This window comes from Siniperca chuatsi, linkage group LG14 (genome assembly GCF_020085105.1).
Source record: "Siniperca chuatsi isolate FFG_IHB_CAS linkage group LG14, ASM2008510v1, whole genome shotgun sequence".
In the NCBI taxonomy this organism is placed as follows: Eukaryota; Metazoa; Chordata; class Actinopteri; order Centrarchiformes; family Sinipercidae; genus Siniperca; species Siniperca chuatsi.
The window spans coordinates 18,943,931-18,964,462 of record NC_058055.1 but is presented as its reverse complement, the minus strand read 5'-3'; the positions used below and the strand labels follow the sequence as shown (position 1 = coordinate 18,964,462).

General features: G+C 38.4%; 1 protein-coding gene across 10 annotated transcripts in view; it reads left to right on the top strand.

The window, feature by feature from the left end:
• Positions 1-10,940, top strand: part of gabra1 (gamma-aminobutyric acid type A receptor subunit alpha1) — a 30,395-nt gene extending 19,455 nt beyond the window's left edge. For all 10 annotated transcript variants that reach the window (XM_044221979.1, XM_044221980.1, XM_044221982.1 and 7 more), the window contains 2 exons: positions 5,901-6,103; positions 6,857-10,940. In XM_044221979.1, coding sequence (XP_044077914.1) covers positions 5,901-6,103; positions 6,857-7,177 — 524 coding nt within the window. In that variant the 3' untranslated portion in view covers positions 7,178-10,940. The remainder of the gene's footprint in view (positions 1-5,900; positions 6,104-6,856) is intronic.
• The last annotated feature ends 9,592 nt before the right edge of the window (positions 10,941-20,532 follow it).

The following is a 20,532-nucleotide window of genomic DNA, read 5'->3' as shown; positions in this document are numbered from 1 at the left end:
TTTATTTTTATTTTCAACATAATGAGGAAACATTTATATTAATCTTGAACTGTTCAGTGGCATACAAAATGCCCATACCGAGTGTAACTGCAAAATGTTGACTGTAGTTCATTTGTTTTCCCTACAATATTAACTACGAACAACAAAATAATTATTAATGTTTTTATGGTTATGTTTAGGCAGCTAAAAGTACTTGGTTAAGGTTTGGGATATAGGAAGATGGTGGTCATGGTTAAATACACAAAAAGTCAACGCTGACTTGAAGCTCAAGATGGGACACAGTGACATTCAATATTTCAATATCTCTTCAATATCTTTCCCTAACCTCAACCAATTGTTTGTCTCTGTCAAAGTTCTGTGGCTGTAGATTCCAGCTTTCCACCCTCACGTCCTCCCTATGACTTCTGTGCAGTAAAAGCATGTCAAACTTTCTTCCCAGTGAATGCAGTCCAGAAACTACAAAACTTATTTTGAAATCTGCCGTACCCAAACATCAGAGACATGGTTGATGCAGGAAAGAAAACCAGTTTCACTAGAGATGTTTTAAGAATCTTTAAAAAGCATTCTGAAAGGCTTAGGCATAAAGCAGTATTTGCATCTTTGCAAATGTGTGACAAGTATTCTGTACTGTCATTGTTCAGGTGTAGTTGTACGTGTTTGTAAAACAGTTCATGAAAAGCAACTTTATTGCCTGGGCCCTCTTTAGCAATTGGGCCTGCATAAAGGGTTTGAGTCACACATAAAGGACTATGTATTCTTTGAGTAGGCATCCCACTTGTACTTTTGACCTCGTCCCACATTTTGATTGTCGTGTTTGATTGGTTGCCTACTCAGTCAAAAGATTGTTAGAGGCAAGTCGATGCCTGCAACCAGGGAGCATAAGAGTAGAGAGAGAGAGAGAGAGAGAGAGCGCAGCCATTTTCCTGAAGGCTCACTCTCCACCATAGAGATTTGAGATCTGTGGCTTGGCTGTGATTCAATGGCTGAGCAGTACATTTTACTCACTGGCTTGAGATTGGACAGATTATCTTAAGCCTGTCATTCAAGGGTTGTCAATCAAGTGCTAAAGTTGGAACCAACAGAGCAAACAATACATTTTCAGAAAGATCAATAATAATAATAAACAATGACTTTGCACCTTACGCTGAAAAATTGTTTGACCTTAAAGGACAAACAAAGTTGAGCTCAAAGAGCCTATTAATTTATTTTTTAGCCATGCCTGGAGCAATTTATTTTCTAATCTGCAGCTTCTTACAGGCAGTCGAGCACTAAAAGTCTATTTGACTGATTAGCCTGATAGACATTAAATCAAAATTCAATAAGCTTTACCTTGTTGTGTCAGAAACCTATTAACCAAGTGGACATATGCCCCACATTTAGCAAAAATGCAAATTTGGACTGTTTCCTGCATGTAGTCATATCAAACTTTTCCTTGCCTGAGGCAGCAGTGATAGCCTTCCCACCTTGAAATAGTCTGCCTCACCTTGTCATTCATCACTTTAAATCTCTAATTTAGTTTCCCCAAATTTGCTTTCTCGCACCATCTTTCTCTATATCTTGACATTTTTCCCATCGCCCTGTATGTGTGAGTTTGTATTTCAAAGCGAGTATGCAAACAGAGGCAAAAACCTTGTTAGAAGATATGTATCATATAAATCAAGTGTCAGTGCTTGTGCACACTGAGCTAAATTGAGTGGAAGGGACTCTCAAGAAATGAGTTACACCACTATTAATCCAATTAGAACTTTCCAGATCAGCGACTTTGTTCATTAACAGCCTTCAAAGCCTCAAGTCTATTAGTTACAACATGTCAAATGAAGCCATTTAAAACCAGCTCTGGAGTCATGTTCTAATGAATCAACTTACTAGTGTTCTAAATTATTCCTAAGTAGACCTATCACTAAACAGGAGGTGGGAAACACATACCTGTCCACCTTGTTGGCACAATCACACACACACACACACACACACACACTTTTACATACAGATTATAGCAAACACACATATAACCCTCAACCAGTCAGTGCAAGCAACAAAGCAAGCCAAGACTTAATGATTCATGCATTGTTCCAAATTTTAACACCAAATGTTTTTTTTTTCCATTTTCATTTTTCTTTCTTTTTCTCTTGTGGTATTAAGACATTGGAGGAGTTGGAAGACTTGTTTCCATGACAACAGAGCTTGTCAAACACAGTAAAGTATATATGATTCCAAACATCGGGGCGCTTTTGTGAGGACTTGTGTAATAAGCAGTGGCGCTGCCTTCATCCACCCCCACAAAATTAACTAATTTACTGGCAAACAAAATACCTGACAGATTGGCACCACTTTGTTGCCACCCTTCTTTCCATCCACCTTCCTTCACCTGCCTTCATCCCTTCCTATTACTGTGCCCCATGTGTCTCTAAATATGCATATAGGCCTTCATTCTCCTCCCACACACATATCAGGGTTATCTAGTTGTTCCCCATAACAGATATACCTTTGAGCACTTATTCATCTTCATTCACTCCATTTCACCTATATAGCTCTCAGAACAGAAGCAATGGATGTGAGGTGCCACACTTTTGTGCTCCAGCACTTGCTGAGGCCATAAGTTCACATGATTGCTGGCAAAATCACTTTGCACTGGCTGTTCTCCAATGGAGAATATTTTGGCACCCACCTCATAAGCAGTGACACCTTGATTTTGGAGTAACACTCCACTGGAAATCTCAAGACACTGCACTCAAACCTAAAATTATTCAAACTGTGACATGAAACTGATGCTTCCAGTTACATTACACCTTTGTGTGATGCACTGTATGTGTTGATTCTACAACTTACATTTGCATGCAATTAATTTGCAGCAGCAATTTAGGTAAACTGGCAGCATTTAGTTCCATTGCAAGAAGTTTTTTTAGCTTAGTTAAATGTTGCAGGGAGGACTTTGGACTTTAGACTTTGACATTGGAGTTTATTCCTCATCTCATTATTTAAGCATTCATTTTATTTATTATAACACCACAGGTCTTCCCTAACATTAACCAAGGGTTTGTAGTTAACATGACCATCACTACCTTAATCATGCTTAATTTGGCTTGAGCAGGGAAAATAAGCAAAACACAAAGTGAACCATTTTCTGCATTAGACTGTTATTCAGCACAGTCCAGCACCAACAATGCTGGACTGTGAAATCATGTCCAGCACTTGATTTCCTTTTTTGTTGGGTGTGTGTTTTGTTTTTTTCATTGTTGTTTTTTTATTCCTTGAGGGAAAACAAATGACAAATGTGGTCAGTGAACATTTGCAGCCAAGTTTAATATGAATGTTCCTAAAAATGCAGCATGTATTCCCCCAAAATGTTATTTAGCTAATACAAATAAGCTGCATATGAACATAATTCTGAGTTGAGATAGAAGGTTATGAAAATCTGGTATGAATTTGTGACTAAGCATCACTAAATATTTTCATATCTCCTGCTGCCATGCATTCCCATAACAATATATAAACAAACCATTCAATGCCCTACTTAGCAGTGGGTGCAGTGCAGAACATGGTCATGTGTGGATTTCATTACATCACATAACTGTATTAATACACTTACTCTAGCATACAAATAGCTCTCATAATTCACATCTCAGTGTATTTAACTATGGCTACCTTTATTCTTCATGTTTTCTCTTTCTGTGTACATCACTTATGTGGGCGCCTGAGCTATGTCCTTACATCAAATTGGAATTAAATATTGCCACTTTCATGTTAAGCTATCATTTGTTTTTTGTTTGTTCAAGTTGTGCTCATGCCAAGTGCAATTATAGCATGTGTGATGATGAGGCAGGTGTTACTCTTGATTATTTCTTTATGTGCTTTTTAATCTAACTAAACAAATGATCTATCTAGTACATTTGATAAAAGAACATGCAATTAAACGCTCAATAATAACATCAGAATAAATCACTTTTACCTACTTATTTGTTATTCCCTTTGGAGCCATTATGAACACCAGAAATGTATGACCACACACCCTGTGTACCTACTATGCAGATCCAGTAAATCTATCAGAGGTGTCCTGTTCAGTTATGGCTAACGACAAATCATTTATGTTGGCTCTGTCTAATGAGAACATAATAATCATCCTTTATGCTATGTCACAGCACCAAATCAGCAATGCCAAAAGCACGTGAAAAGAGAGTGGGAGGATGAGGAATCTGTGATTCATTACTTAACACTTCGTCAAAACGAGGAGAAGAAGAATTCATAGTTCTGAAGGGAAACAGTAACATTGCAGGACGCATGTAATAACTCAGCCAAATAATAACCAGTTGCTTTTGCAGCTTGACGCAATAACAGGAACACTGTACAATATAATGTAATCCAAAATAAACGCTAACTTCATGAAACTTTTTTTTCTGTAAAACTGAGCAACTATACAGTGAAGAAAGTCGTAAATGCCACGAGAACATACGTCAAACACTAGAAAATTACACTGGCAAAGAGGAACAGTGGTGACAAATAGATCTCCATCAGTACTGACTGAAAGATGCTTAGCTGTATAATTGCATAAGAAGACAAACTATAACCTCATAGTCAATCATAGAGTTGATTGAACAATGCTCTGACATAGTCTCAATATCCTTCACAGATGTAGGTAGGTACCCTCTACAGGGTGGCCTTGTTTTCTCATATTTTAATCAAAAGATTTTCTTTGACTTTCCTTAGGATCAGTTTAAAGTTTGTTTGTCTGGATCAACAAAGGTTTTAAAGGTTTTCTGTAGTGATGAAAAGTCATGATAACAGATTGCATATTTCAAAGTTCCAGAAGTTTTCTCAGCATTACGTAACAATTTCCAAAAAGACAATTCAAACAAGATATAATTTGTTGAAGTTCAAAATACATAGAATTTTAAGAAGTGGATGGACGTGGATCTTTTAAGCATGGAAGTGTGTATGTCGGGGTATCTTCTATTTCGTACATGTGTGTTTTTACATAGACATCTCTCTCCACATGTGTAGGAGGGTCCTCTCTGCATATTTTATAATTCCTGAACAAGCCAGCTGTTCTTCAGCTCCCTTCATCATAGCCGATGCTGCATTGGTGGATTGTGTGCTGCTTGGGCTGATGTTATTTGGTGTGTAAACATCTGCAGTAGCCTGTTCTTCGATGAGCACCGCATCGTTAGATATGCTCTGACCCAGTTCCTCTCCCTCTCCGTACAGTGTCTCATCTCAGCTTTCAGTTGCTGATGTCGTAGTTTAGCAATTTGGTTTTCCAGGGTTGACATGCACTCCTCAGTATTTTACTTTGGTTAAAAACATGCATAAACTGTATTCATTTATGCTTTTTTTATCAGTGTGCAGGTCAAATTTAGAGAGAAAGCCTATTTTGCTTGCTATTAATCAGCAGCAGTATATCTGAGGCCAACTGCATCTTCCAGCTGCATCTGTGGAAATCTCTGCCTTTCCGAGTCTATTAAAAGCACAAGCTGCAAGACTGTATCAGCTGCTCACATAGATTAATGTGAAAGAACTGCTTGCTCATTTTATTTAAGAAAACATGCTCTGCAATGTCCTTATATGATGGTACCTTAAGATTGCTCCATTTTGTCAGATAGTCCTTATATAGAATTTACTTGTTACTGCACAATGTTAGATTATATCAACAGAAAATTCACCTTCATGCCACAACACTTTTGCTCTGGAAATTTCTGATTTAATAAATTAATGAAGGTGTTTTATCAAGCTACTTATATTATAGTGTTTCATTGTTTTTATTTGATACAATTTATAATACCAAAATGTCCCTTCACATATTTTCTTTTCATACACTTATTGTACACAAATGAGTAATGATAACAACTCAATGATCTGAGATTTGATCAAATTTCACATACGCATCTTGTCTGTGTATCTCCCTGCAGGAGTGACCACTGTCCTGACCATGACCACACTCAGTATCAGTGCCAGGAACTCTCTCCCTAAAGTGGCTTATGCCACAGCTATGGACTGGTTCATCGCTGTCTGCTATGCCTTTGTCTTCTCGGCCCTCATTGAGTTTGCCACAGTCAACTACTTCACCAAGAGGGGTTATGCCTGGGATGGAAAAAGTGTGGTGCCAGAGAAGGTATTTTAAGTCCTATTTTTATATTACTTATACTTCTAAGGTGTCCTTGTAGAGATAATAGACAAAAGCTTTGACAGAATATGGTTTATTAGGCGATGATATGGCACATGACTGCATTGATTATCTCCATTTCTTCAGTTACAATGTCTGCCCTTGCTTTTACCAAAACAACATTCAAAAATGGCTTCTGGCAAAATGAGGGCAAATCCATGTATCTAGGCAAGGACAGACACCAGTTACCTAACATATAATTCTAGAAATTTCATATATGGATTTCTGTTACAAAGAGTCATTATTTTTTGCGCCAGGGCAGTTAGCACTTAACTGTTGAGGGAGCCAGGCCAGGCAGGGAACATTAAGTTGTTGTCGCCAGCTCATCTCAGAAAATGCAATTCGAGTAACATGACATGAACATTAATAGTTTAGTGTTCGTCTTGTGCTTTCTGCTCCACTTGTCTCTATGCTGCAGTTAGCAGCACCGTACTCTGTAATCTCCAGCTGTTTTTGAAAAAAGAAATAGAGCCCAATATTAATTCTTAGATTGCTGAGTTTAATGTGTCTATTTAGAAATATGTAGATGTGAGCAATTAATATTGCTCAACTTTATGTCCATATTTTAACTGAATATTCACCAGGCTGCTGAATGACATATTCACATCAGTAATTGTGCAAAATATATAAAATGCATCATTGAAAAATTTGACATCTCTCCTTTTTACTTTTCCCAATGCTTTCCCCAACAAACAAAATCAGCAAAAGAAGAAGAAGGAGTCCCTCCTCAAGAAGAACAACACTACAGCCTATCCAGCTGCCACTGCTACAGCCTTCGCCCCCAATATTGCCAGGGACCCTGGATTGGCCACTATTGCCAAAAGCGCCCCACCACCCCCAACTGAGCCCAAGGAGGAGCCAAAGCCCAAGCCTCCAGAGGCCAAGAAGACCTTTAACAGTGTGAGCAAGATAGACAGGATTGCCAGAATAGCCTTCCCTCTGCTCTTTGGAACTTTTAACTTGGTCTACTGGGCAACCTACTTGAATAAGAAGCCCAAATTGCAGGGGATGAATCCACACTAATCCATGTTTCATTCCTTTAAAATTCTACCTGTAATTTTTTTTTTCATTTTCTTTCTTAATCCTCCTAAAACAGGTGTTTATTTTCAGACAAACATGGTGTCCATGCTGGTTTGAATTCCCAGTTGTTGCATTGCTTCTATGTTTACCTAAAGTTTGAAGATTTTGAAAAAACAAAATAGAGAAAAAAAGAAGGATAACGATACAGACTTTTGAAAGGGTGTTGTTCAGGTCTCGGATGATGCTACTAAGAAAATGCTACTATAAATATATAGCCAAGAGAATGCTATTCTACAACTGCACATAGCCCAAACTTGTTAAGGGGCTTTTGTTTCTATGTTTGTTTTCTTATTTTTCAATTTGTTCTATTTTACTTAAACATGGAATCACAGACACGGTAAAAGGCACTTGTGTATATGCATGGGCAGGGCATCTTATTATTTATGTTTATGTATTCAAAATACAGATCAACATCGACTGATAGTTTAGTTTATTTGATATCAGCAGCAAAATGCTACGCTCATTCTCTGTCAAAATATCTTCAATTATCTGTAGATGTTTTATGAGATTATGTCATTCTTCAAAATATGTTAGGGTTTCTGCAATAGCAATAAAACATGTCTCAGTAGACACACCATTTATTTAGTGATAAAAAATACAAAAATTCAATCATCTCTGTGCTCAGCATTGAAAATATTATTAATTTCCTTTCACAGCATTGTAAATATTATCAAGTGTTAGAGATGTCAATATTACGTTTAAGCTTTGCAAAGTGTAACTAAAGGGTATGTTTATTGAATACATGGAAAAGTAAACTTTTTTATTTTATTTATTTTTGTTTCTGTTTATGATACTTTCTACAAAAAGAGTATATACTGGTCTAATTCACGCTTAAGTGACTGTTTCTCACCAAGATAGCGTTCCATTCAAAGCTGCTTTCACCCTGAAGTAAAATATTATTCAACTGTGTGTTTGTGTACACACTGACGACAACAACAGCAACAACAACATCAACGGTGTAAAATGAGATTGGCTAGTTATGAGTAAGAATGTAAAAATCATCGAATCCTGGAGTGCATTTTACATTTAGAATTAAAACACTCATTATTTACTTGTTTTGTTTGTTTTATTTATGGTGGGGCCTCGTTTGGCAAAACACCATTTACAGCAAAGTACAGTCGGCATTGCTTAAAGAGTGGTGGGGCACATTGAGAAGGAGTGCCTTTTCCATTTTCAGAGTTGAAGCTGTGATGGCTACTACTTTGTTGATTGATGGCGCATCTGTATTTTCCATCCCACTGTGCCCCCTGACCCTGTTTGCCATAGTCCCCGTCTCCTTTCAGTTGAAAATTGAGACATAACACTCCGAAAGTACCAGCTACACTGCCTTCAGTATCACATACCCGTTTGGACTCATTTGTTGCTGCTTGTGGGTGAGCAACAGCGAGACAGGGACAGAGACAGACAAAGAGAGAAAGAAGACATTGAGTTGAAGTGGCACTGTAATCTTGCTTTAGCCAGCGCTATGTTTCGCACAGAGGATTTGTCTTGTAGTTCTACGATAGTGACGAAGATGAATATATTTTTGTAGCATGATGTCAATCCCTCTTCCGAAAACTAACGCAAATGTGAAAAGAATGCTTTTGTTTTTGTCTTGAACATTGCTTGCTCTTTTTTCTTTTAACTTATAAATAACACAGTTTAAGGAAATGCTTCTTCTCTGATGTGGCACGTTGAGGTTTCTGGACAGTCCATTTTAAATTATGTTAATGTAGCAATATTAATTAGCAAGGGCTTTTCTTAGGACCTGAACATGACACTCAGTCTGGGGGTAATATCCATTGTAGCTTTACACTGACCCCTCTGTACTTGTAGTTTCATCTGTATACTGTACATGGAAATCTAGGATCTATTTAGATTTGGTCAAAGATAACAGCATTGTGTGTCTATCTTGGGTTCTGAATCCTTTGGCTCCCACTCTAATCTTGTTTCACAAAATCTCCACATTTCTTGTTGGGGAGAGGGGGTGCATTGTATTGCATTATGGGTTTTCCTTTTTTGAATATGTTTTACAGGGCACTGAACGGGCCAAAAGGCATGTTAGAACCCTGCAGAATTGTCTGTGTGTTTATGCACTGGGATGGAAAGATCACGTTATCGCCAGAGGGAAATGAAAAAGAGATTGGTGGTTGTTGCTATTGTTATTATTTGCATTATCATTATGACCAATACTGAACCTATTCCCTAATGGCAGACATCTTTGCAAGCATATGCAAGCAGTCTACCATTAACAGCCACTTAACCTACAAGCAGAGGGTCAAGGAACTGCAAAGTTCAGGGTGAAGAGGTGTATAAAGATATTTGAATTCTAAACTATTGTATGTATGTTTATTATCATGAAGAAAAAAATATATACATATGTAAAATACATAATGCATACAGTATTTGAATCTATTAATGAAGATATTAGCTAAGATGATGATGAATATTGTTTGTATTATCACCTATTGTTATGCCTTTTGCACATTTAGAAGAACAATAACATTACATTTATGTAGTCAGCTTCGTGCTATGCAAGGACAGCTTTGAACCACATCATTGACCTTCTCTCCCTGACCATTGTGTTTCAGATTTACAAGCTATTATAAAAAAAAGACATAAAAAAAGCTTAGCTTTAATATCAGCTACGCACCCATTAGCTTTTTTTTCTTTCAACCATGGCTATACAGGGTGACATCAAAGAAAACAGTGGATTATCTCTTTTGTTTGCACTTTGGATTTGTCAGTGGTTGAAGGGAAAATGGCTTTCATTGTTGACTGCACTTTTTCTCCAGAGACATGCAATAAAGTGATTGAACTGAAAAACCAGGAGCAAAACTGTAACAAGATCACCTTGTTAATAATATTTCTGTTCATTTCTTGAGCTTGTTTGTCATTACAAAAATGGAGGCAGGTGAAAATGTTATTTTGCTAAATGGATCATTTTGTTTATCTTTTGCTTTCCAAAGCTCAATGATATTACAGGGTGCACCAGAGAGTTTTGACTTTGAGTAAAAGTGAATTTTGTAGACATTTCTGTTGGGAATACCCTTGCTAAGCCCATACCTTGTACTCCAAGCAGAATCAAACAAATGCTACAGACCATTTACAAATATTTTTGAGCCAGGTCTGGTTTTGCTACATTTAATGCTCCAAAGAGAGAATGTGAAATATGAGGCACAGTGCAATCATGAGCTTCCAACTTTTACCTTCACACTCATATGCAGAGCATACATGTAAATATCACATTTGTAGGCACATCAGTCATTTATTTCATTATGTTCGATGCAAACATGGTCCATTGCAGTTCTCAGCAGCACTTGCTTTTCAACATTGAGTCTTTGGTTATTCCTAGAAACCTAATGGAGTTTTTTCTTGTATTTTTATCAAGCAAAATATGTTCTGATTTTCACTGAAATGTAAAAAAAAAAAAACTAATTTTCTAAAGCACAAAAGTTGATTAGGGTAAGAGAAACTAGAGTGAGACTGTATCCATATGGACATCTGCAAACACACACTTTCAAAACGCACACAAACACACACACCCAAATACAGTACACAGGAGTGTGTTGGTAGTTAAATGATAATGACAAAGAGTTACGATGGATGTAAATGAAATGGTGAACCTTCTGTAAATGTTTTCTTTTGTTTCTTTTGGTTATGATATGGCCCTGTAGAATCTGATTCTCTGCATTAGTCTTTAAATAAAAAGAAAACATGAAAGAAAGTCATGGCTGCACCTCTGTCCTTGTGCTATGGTTTACCAGACGAAGACTGAAACACATACTGTAGATCTCTGTTGAAGCAGAGAAGAGTTTTTGTGCACTGTTTACATCACAAGGAGTAAAAGTAGAAATCATATGGCATCTAAAGATGTGTGACTTTTATAATGTGTGTCCCTTTTGTGTTTTGACACAGCATACAATACTTAATACACAATATTTGTAAATTTCAAAAAGAGCTTTGCTGGAAAAATTTCACTGGATAGATGAAGGAATAAAAAATAAACAATCAGTTTAACAGGCTTTGTTAACAGGCAACATACGGTATATGTAGAAGTAAATAGCTGCATTCACACAAAACAGTGGTGCCATTTGGGATAGGAAGAACGTTGAATGACTCAGGGGGCCCACAACCCTGAACCCGGAGCAGGGATTATAGATGTGTATTGGGCAGCAGCCCTGACATAAAGCCTTATATTCAAATAGTATTTGATGAGTAACTGATGAGTCAAAATAATACTGCCCAATGGAAACTGGCCAGGTCCAAATTTCCACTCTATTTGAAGGGATGTTGCAAATGTTTCATTATGTGGCAATGTCAGTCTGTCATTTGGTGGGTCAGTCGGTCATCCACTACTTTGGTCGAGACTGAAATATCTCAACAACTATTAACATGGTTTGCCAAGAAATTTTGGACAGACATTTGGTGCCCAGACAATGAATCCTACTGACTTTGGTGATCCCCTGTCTTTTCTTCTAGTACCACCAGCAGGTCAAAGTTTTCACTTATCCTGTGAAATAGTTTAACATCTAGTTGTTAGATTCCATTAATCCTTCAGGTCGACATTTTAATTTGGTAAATACTTTAAGACTAAATACTTGCTTAACTAATAAAATCCCCATCAGCCTGTGTTGTATTTTATGCATATTACTAATTAGCAAATATTAGCATGCTAACATGCTAAACTAAGATGGTGAACATGGTAAATATTATACCATGTTCACCGTCTCGGGGTCTCAGACAGGAGTCGGCTCCCATCATTCAATTAAAAGAGCCGACTCATAGAGCCGACTCGTTCGCGACCGACACATCATTAGTGGGGATTTGTGAGAGGGCTAATTACACTACAGCACTAATATTATTTGTGAGGCTGTGAGCAGACAGTGTCAATGAATGCATTGGGGAAAATAGTAACCATAAATGTTTCTTGTCAGATTTTCCTAAAAAGCAAATGTATTTTTTTAAAACAAGCCGAAAAAACCTGTGTTTTAAGCTACTTCAAAAAAAAAAAAAAGAGGCCCAAAGTCACGTATAATACGCAGACTTGGCAACTTTGGTATGGTGTTGTGTGGATATACATTGTAGAGTGGGTCGTCTACTGATCAAAGGGTGGTTGGTTCAATCCCTACCTTCTCCTGTCCACATTTCAAAGTGTACTTGGGTAAAACACTAAACCCCGGGTTCTCCCCAGCCACTGGGGATGCACAAGCCAGTGCTTTCCTAATTGCCGGTCCCAAGCCCAGATAAATGGGGAGGATTGCGTCAGGAAGGGTATTCCGCATAAAAAGCCTATGCTAAATCAAATATGAGGATCATCATCATCTCCATGCCGGGTTTGGCAGAATTGAGAAGAAATGAGTATTCACAATTTGGACCTTTACAGCAAAAAAAGAAAAACAACAAAAAAAAAACCCAAAACCAACAAAGAACAATGCAAAAGAGAAAAAGATGGGCATGACTCACTAAATCTATTTTTTCCATGGATATTTTTTGCTGCTCTTGACTGATTCAAGAAGTCCTTTTGCACAGCCAGAGAGAAGACCTTACATGACAAGTCACAGTTCACAGATATTTGAAGTTCATTTTTATCAGCTCTGTGCTGCATCTGTTTCTTGAGTCTGACCATTGAATGGTCATCAGAGAGAAAATCCTCTCTGCAAAGGCATTTGAGCCTGGCACACTGAGGACAAATGCGACAATCCTGAACATGTTGATCAAGTTGGCTTTCACTATGTTTTGGAAAACTGCCACCCATTTCTCACTGGTGGATTTTGTGGTATCCTGTCCGGCTTTCTGTATTTCCTCCCAGCTAGCACAAAACTCTTCATAGAGTTGGTCCATACTGACTGTATCTGTCATTTTGAGGGCAGCCACCACCTGATCCAGGTCAGTGAAGGAGAGCGCCTCATAGAGGCAGATCGGTTTCAGTTTCACCATTACATTTTCTGGTGAGAAACAAACCACTTCAGAGAGTCATAGAACTTCACAAAGTCCTGTTGCTGCTTGGACTTTTGTGTTGACACACCTGTTTGTCCATCAGCTGCTTGGTCTGGTATCGAAAAAAGGTGTCCTGTTTCCACTTCCATCTTCATTTTGAACTTTAGGACTCCCTCATAAAAATCTATGAAGCAGAGCTTTGTTTCCTCTAACGTTTTTACGAAACGGTCAAAACACACCCCATGTTGTGGAAAAAGCACAGATAAATCTCGGCAGCTCCAGTTTTTTCTTGATCAGAGCCACAGTGTGCAAAAATGATGCAGAATTCCATGCCACTCAATGTCAACAAAGGCATAAAATGCACTCTTTTCAGGAAGCAGATACTGAGAAATGGCTTTTAACAATTGACTTAACATCCACTGGCAGCTGATTGCAGGCGTGCTTGCAGGTGTTATGAGCTACATGTATGTGAGTTGGGCAATTAGCTTTCAGAATGTGATTGTTGGCACTGCTTAATAACTGGTAAACGGAGTGGTGTTTTTCAAAGTTGACATTGGCATTATCTGCTCCATAGGCTGTGGTGTGTCTAATATCCACTTCATGCTTTTCCAGGCAGGTCATCAGAGCTTGATGTATGTCATTTGCAGTTTCATCACTGTCTTCATAAATGTCAAGTAACTTGCACTGCACTCCATCAGACAGAGAATTATCTCACGCACAATGGAAACATTTTGCTATTTCCCTTTTTTTAGGCATTGGTGGCAACTGAGAAATACATGCAGGCTCACCATCGGTCGGGGACAGATCATCCCAAATATTCCGCAGAGTCTTTGGTTCTTTCTTTGTAATCATCTCAGCTTTCGTTCTTCCCATGTGCACACTTTTCACAAAATTTGAGTCATGAAACAAAGCACCATTGTGCTTAACAAGATAGTCGGTGCTGTTAGCAGGCTTTACTTGCTGCGATGTTGTCATTTTCTGCAGTAGATGTCACAAAGAATGCATCAATATTGCTTGCCCCTTTAGCTAGTGTGGCCTTCTTGTGAATCCCTGTGGAAGCATGCTGAGTTAGGTCATTCTCACCTCCATGGCTAATTGAGAATTCCCAACGGCATAAAGTACAGAAGGCTTTCGTCGAGTCACCGCTGACAGGCTTAACCCAAATCTTTTTTGCTTCCCATTGTTTGTTGTAGCTGCACAATATTTTCTTTTTTGCAGGTTTATCCATATTTGCACATGCCAAACTGACCCAATGACACCAGGCATTACCGATTTTTAAAATTTTTTTCAGGAATTGGCGCATTCGCACTATACACACAACTGATGCACATGAGTGGGCCTTTGACTGGATGACAGGTGATCTGACCTGTGGGCCACACCATGATCAGCACATGATCTGCTACTGCTGTTGTATCAGATCTAGGATCTGTAAGAGTGCCGTCTAATGATTACAGAGTAGAGTAGCAGTCAATATGTGGGACAAGGACGTCAATTTAGCCCAATATACGAGATGTCCCTGCTAATACGGGACAGTTGGCAACCCTTTTCCCTAACCCCACACCCCTAAGTCTTGTAGTGTCTTTCTAACTTCCCTAACTATCCAACCAACTTTTTAAATCATTACTGTGCATCGGTGTATTTTACTGTAAATCAGTCAATCTCAAATCAATAATTTTCTCTTGATCTGTTTTATTCTTCTATCTCAATATATATAGGTAGTTTTCCTATACTTTAAAGTGGTTGAAACAGGTTCAAAATTCCAGAGATTACTTTGCAGTCCAACAGTGCTGCAAGACCTTTTTCCTTTGATATTCTATTTCTAAACTGGTGTTGCAGTTTCACTGTTGCAGGTGTGTATTGTAAAACATTTACAAGTCATTTCCTTTGAACCCCTTGATTTATAGCCATAGAGTTCTACAAAGCATTCATAAAAGCAAAGAAAGAACATGTTAAAGCTTTATTATTATTATTATTATTATTATTATTATTATTAGTAGTAGTAGTAGTAGTAGTAGTAGTATAGGAGCGGTCATAGTTGTAATCATTGTCAGTTACAGTAATTGGCTGATGGCTGTCTTCAAGGCACCCAAAAAGGCAGTCCAACCATCCCTCAAGTGACATCTGTATTTAGTTCCTCATTGCTTTTCTTCTCACTCTTCTTCTCTTGCTGCCTCTTCTCTCTAAGCCTCCACCTCATCCCCATCTTCTCCCGCCGTGCCATGAGATTTCAGGTGCAAGGGAACGTGTGCTTCTTCCTTAAAAGCATGTGAGCTGCCAAGCCCTGAGACTGTTATGTAATAAAGCTGCTTCTCGCTAGCAGAGGAGCAGCAAGAAGAGGCTTTTTCTCTTTCTCTCGTTCTCCTCCTCCTCCCTCTCTCTCTGTCTGTCACTTTTTCCCTCACAGGCACAGATTTTGGGGAGTGTGTCCCAATCAGTCTTAGACACAGGACAAATTATTCCTATTGTTTCTGCCTCAAATGCATATAATGTGTTTTTCTCTTGACCTATGTTTTCAGACACACATTTGAAATTCACAAAAGCATTGTGTGGATGGCTAGTTTCACAAGTCTTAACAGTCTCACTGTAGTGATAGTCACAAAATTTCATCTGTAGGATTCATGTACACACGAATTTTCCATTTTTTTGTGACACTCAGCACAACTTTCAAACTAATGTATTTCAATTCGAAGTTTCATCATATATTATTATTATATAATATCTCATGCCTGCACCATGTTTTTGTTTTTCGGGTCAAGTTAGCAATAATAAATATGCAATTTCCAGTTGGACTTTCAAAATAAAGCTTGCTGAGAAACATTTCAGGTGAAGGTCGCAGTTTGGTTAGATTTAGGCACCAAAACTACTTGGTTAGGTTTAGGAAAAGATCATGGTTTGGGTTAGAATAAATAGGCTACTTCTTTAAAACAATCAATGTTTATTAGTTTCACATGAGAAACAAACCCCAGTCTATTGGGTGAGGTATTTTGCATAATGATGCAATCAGGTCCAGAATTATTGGACTCCCTGATAAAGAGGTGCAAAAAAGCTGCATTGACCTAACAATACAATACGGGACAAACTGTTGTTTAACAAATAAATCAATGCATGGATGTCTCAATTTAATTTCTGTATATTGTCCATCAACACCCACACAAAAGCTGGCTTCATCATCTCTCATTAAATTTTGTTAAGCCAGGCAGCCAGCCCATTGTTAGCTTCTGCTTACTGCAAGTTCTACGCGCCCTCATCTCCCTCCCTCTCCTCATCCTCCTCACTGTGTCGGCTGCCACCACCATCATTGGCCACGGGTGCTGAAGAAGGTCCTGCAGCAAACATATCAGAAAGTTTTGCACATTTGGCAGCATCTGCCTGAAGGGCCTGTCATTTTTTGGCCCGCAATTTCTCCTCTCAGCGCCTCCCTTACGTGTTGTCTTATCCATTTTGGCACTCTTTTTTTGTGTGACAGTTGTGTCGGCCCACCGGGAAACTGCCTGGTCTGCCAGATGGCCAGTCCAGCCCTGATAGCTGCACAAAAGAAAGGCAAATCAGAAAAACGCTTACCAGTGATTACGCTTCTTAACACAAAATAATACAACTCAGAACCTACTGGAATCCACTGTGACTGCTGTGAATCAAAGCTGAATAACACTGATGACTTTGGCCAAGGAGCAAGCTGCAAACTTTTCAGAACCACCATTCAGTGAGTATTTGAAACTCAACAAATTTATTTCTTGAACATCGGCCAACAATTACGTTGTCATCCTTAAATTTTGTTAATGAAAAGAGGAAAAATAGTGCTGCATTTAGCCTATTCATGCATTAGAGTAGAGTATTAGATCATAAATGTAAGATTTCTCATGTAAATCTCTATTTCTCATGGAAGTTCACATTCTCCACATGGGGATGATGGAGGCTCCAGATCAGCCAAAAGCGAATAAGGAGTCATCTGTCTTTCTCACACACATCCGAGGTACCTTGTGGCACATCCAATTCTCCGGGCTCTACATGCTCATGCAGTGGCCACAACAGGGACTCACATCTCCTGAGATTTCTATTACTCCCTGCCTCATTTTTCTGTCCCTTCACTTCAGCGTCTCACTCTCTTCCATTGCCCGCTGTCTTTCCCCAATTATCCTTTGGAAGACTCTACAGATTACTTGGCCAGGTATCAGAATCTGTGATTTGTTTTTCTCCTTCAATTGAAATGAATAAATGAATACATAAACAGCAAGGAAAACACAATTGGAGCAAAAGATAATTACTTTACGTTCTGCACCCACTAAAAGTAAATGCTTCTGTTATAAAGGTTTTGTGTCCAAGGACAGCATTGTTTTTATTTTTAACAATATATTCCATCTGTACATGTGCAGCAAACCGTTTATGTAAAATAGAAACTCCCTATACGCTAATACTTTTTTTTTCAGGGTGGTTGTTTTATAAAAATTCAAATCAGTCATTTAGATTCCTCAACAGGGCTTAAGGAGTCAGTATTGGATTGGACTCCTCAAGGCTGCCATTTTCATTGTGAATTCCATCCATTGTCAAAAGCACTTCCTGAATAGAAGCTAGGATAAAATTTAAATGTCCAGTCCATAACAGCAAAATGTTAGGCAGTAATGTGAGGTAGTATTATGACACAAAGTGTCAAAACCTTTTTTTATGGTGACTCAGTGAGACAGGCTGGTATAAGCAGAAAGCCTCTGCAGTTTATTCGCGTGTCTGTCTGTGTGCTGTAACTTTATAGAAATGAATCTAACATTAACTCAACTACTGTACTTAAGTAGACTTTCGAGGTACTTTACTAGTCCTATGACTCCTTTCATTTTATGCTACACATTCTTCCACTCCAATTACAATTTGCTGATAATACTTCTATACTTTAACATGAGTAAAGTTTTTAATAAAGGAATTTTGCTTGTAGTGGATTACTTTTTACATTGAGGTATATATTTTTGGCCGCTTCTTTATATTGTATAATTTTTTAAATACTTGAACATATGGGACCCAAATAAATGCATTTCTGCATTGCTGCAGTGAGAATAAATTGCCATCACTGACTCTACTCCACAGGGTTGGCAAACTTTTGGCTGGTGTTACTATAAAAGTAACATAAGTGTGAGAAGTGAAGTTACCACATCCATCAAACAAATTGGATTCCTGTGCTGTGTTTTCTGTCCATGATGTTCAACCCCAAACTGAACTCCAGAACTGTGCTTTGTTCATCTCAGCCTCTTTGGACGACGGCATTTCAGTTTCCCTGAGGGGCTCTGTCGCATTGCATGAGATTTCCACAGATTACCAAGACACAAAGCAGCCCCATGTAACAGTCAGTGAGATCAACCTCAAATGTGCTTAGATGCAAATACTACAAAAAAAAACAAGTTTCTCTTGGGGGATGTTACCATTTGCAGCCATAATGTTGCACAGAACACAGAAAATGACTTGCTAAACCTGGCCACGCCAGCTCGTGGAAGCAGAGCGATGCAGACTTTAGCCCACGAGCTGTTCTTTTGCAATAAGGATAATGTTAGTCATATAACACGACATTTGCAGAGCCACCACAGTGACAGGTTTATCTAAATGAGCTAGTCGTTAAGTCTTGTTTGAACGCTGCAGAACACTGGGCATCAGATAATGATGGTGGAAGCAGCCGAAGGCAAGACTCGTCAGTCCAGAGGAAAGACTGGGTGATGGTAGGGATGAGAATGGGACATATTCTCTAGGCTATCATGATATCAGCATATTGTCTGTCCTCACGCAGTTCTCATTAGAACACAAACGTCTTCTCCCTTTCTATCACTCACATTTAAATGAATTTTCTAGGACTTAAGCAATGCTTATACGTTGTCTCCACCGTTTTGTATTTCTGTTTGTTTTTTTCTCTCTCCTTGTCTTTCTCATTTTTTTGAAGTTGACACAGCCTGACCACTGAACCATTAATCTCCTATTCAACCATCCCATCAGTTTTGACTGCAGTTGATGTTTTGTTTTTTGCTCTGCTTTCCAGAAGTGAACTTGTGCCAAGATTGGAATTAGGTACGGCAGACAGAGAGCACAAGTAAAGGAGAAATGAGAGAATAGGAGCTGGATGGAAGAGGGTGAGAGGAGAGGGCATGTAAAATTATAGATTAAGGGAAAGAGGGGAGATGATCAGCAAGGATGAGTGAGGGTATAGAGGCAGAAAAAGTCAGAGAAGGAAGTAAGAATGAGGAAAAGGAGGAGTAGAAGGAAAACAGAATGGAAGGCAAAGGGAAAAACAAGGGCAAATTAGAGCAAAGTGAATTAGAAGAAGTTAGGGATTATGGAAGGGAATATAGTGATGTAGGAGGAGGCGGTAGAAGAAAGAAGAAAGAGAGAAAAATAGTCCAGGAAGGTAAAAAAGATGACAATGAGTTGAGAGAAGGGCACAGAAAAGACCAGGAACGATCGGGGGTTGGAAAACAGAGAGCAGGGATATAGTAGAGCGTAGAACCACTTGTATAGTATGAAACCACTGTAAGGTACATGAAAATAAAACACTCAAAGAAGCTATTCTGAAAATATATTACTACCAATTACTATTGATGGTTGATCATATTCTGTGCTAGTTTCTAATCAGCTTTGCCCTTTTGACTGTTCTCTTTCCCTTTCATCTCACCTTTCTCACCTTTTTCTTCTCATCCTCTTATTTCTTATTTTTTAGCTGTTTGAAATACACATCTGCCTCTTCCAAATCACAAACTACATCCTCCTCCACAACCACCTCTAAATATGTATGCTGGACTTTAATAAGACAAAAGCCGCTTTGTCATCTACAAAATTGCTTTCCTTATTCGTGGGATACATATTCAATTTGTCTGTAGGGTTGCCTTATATAATGGCAGTTATGTAACGTAATTAAAAGTTGCTGTTTTACTATCATTGGATTACTTTTGTGTGCTTTCCACTTGCCAGCCAAGCACCCTGAATCAAGAGAGGTCTTAAGCTTGTTGCAATCCATGGTTATATTTAATACCAGACAACAGAGGGCTAATTTATTTGGCTTACATCACCGAATGCCTCCTATTCCATTAAATTGCAAGTGACGGCTTTCATGTGGAATTAACTAGTTTTCTGACTCCTTACAGCAACACCACTTAAACTCTACCAGTTAATAAGAGTCACAGACATAGTACATTATAGAGGCATATGGAGCACTATGTTATTTTGGGCCCACTGCTAAAACACAATTAGTTTTGCTCTTTTGAAATAATGGAACTTAATTACATCTGATAACTGTGGTATGCAGAATCTTTCAAGTTGTACCAACTAAATAGGTGCACACAACTAAAGTTATATGTATAACATCTATTTGCAGTGCACTTACTCCTTTTGTACAGCAGTAAGGTGGTGCTTGTGGA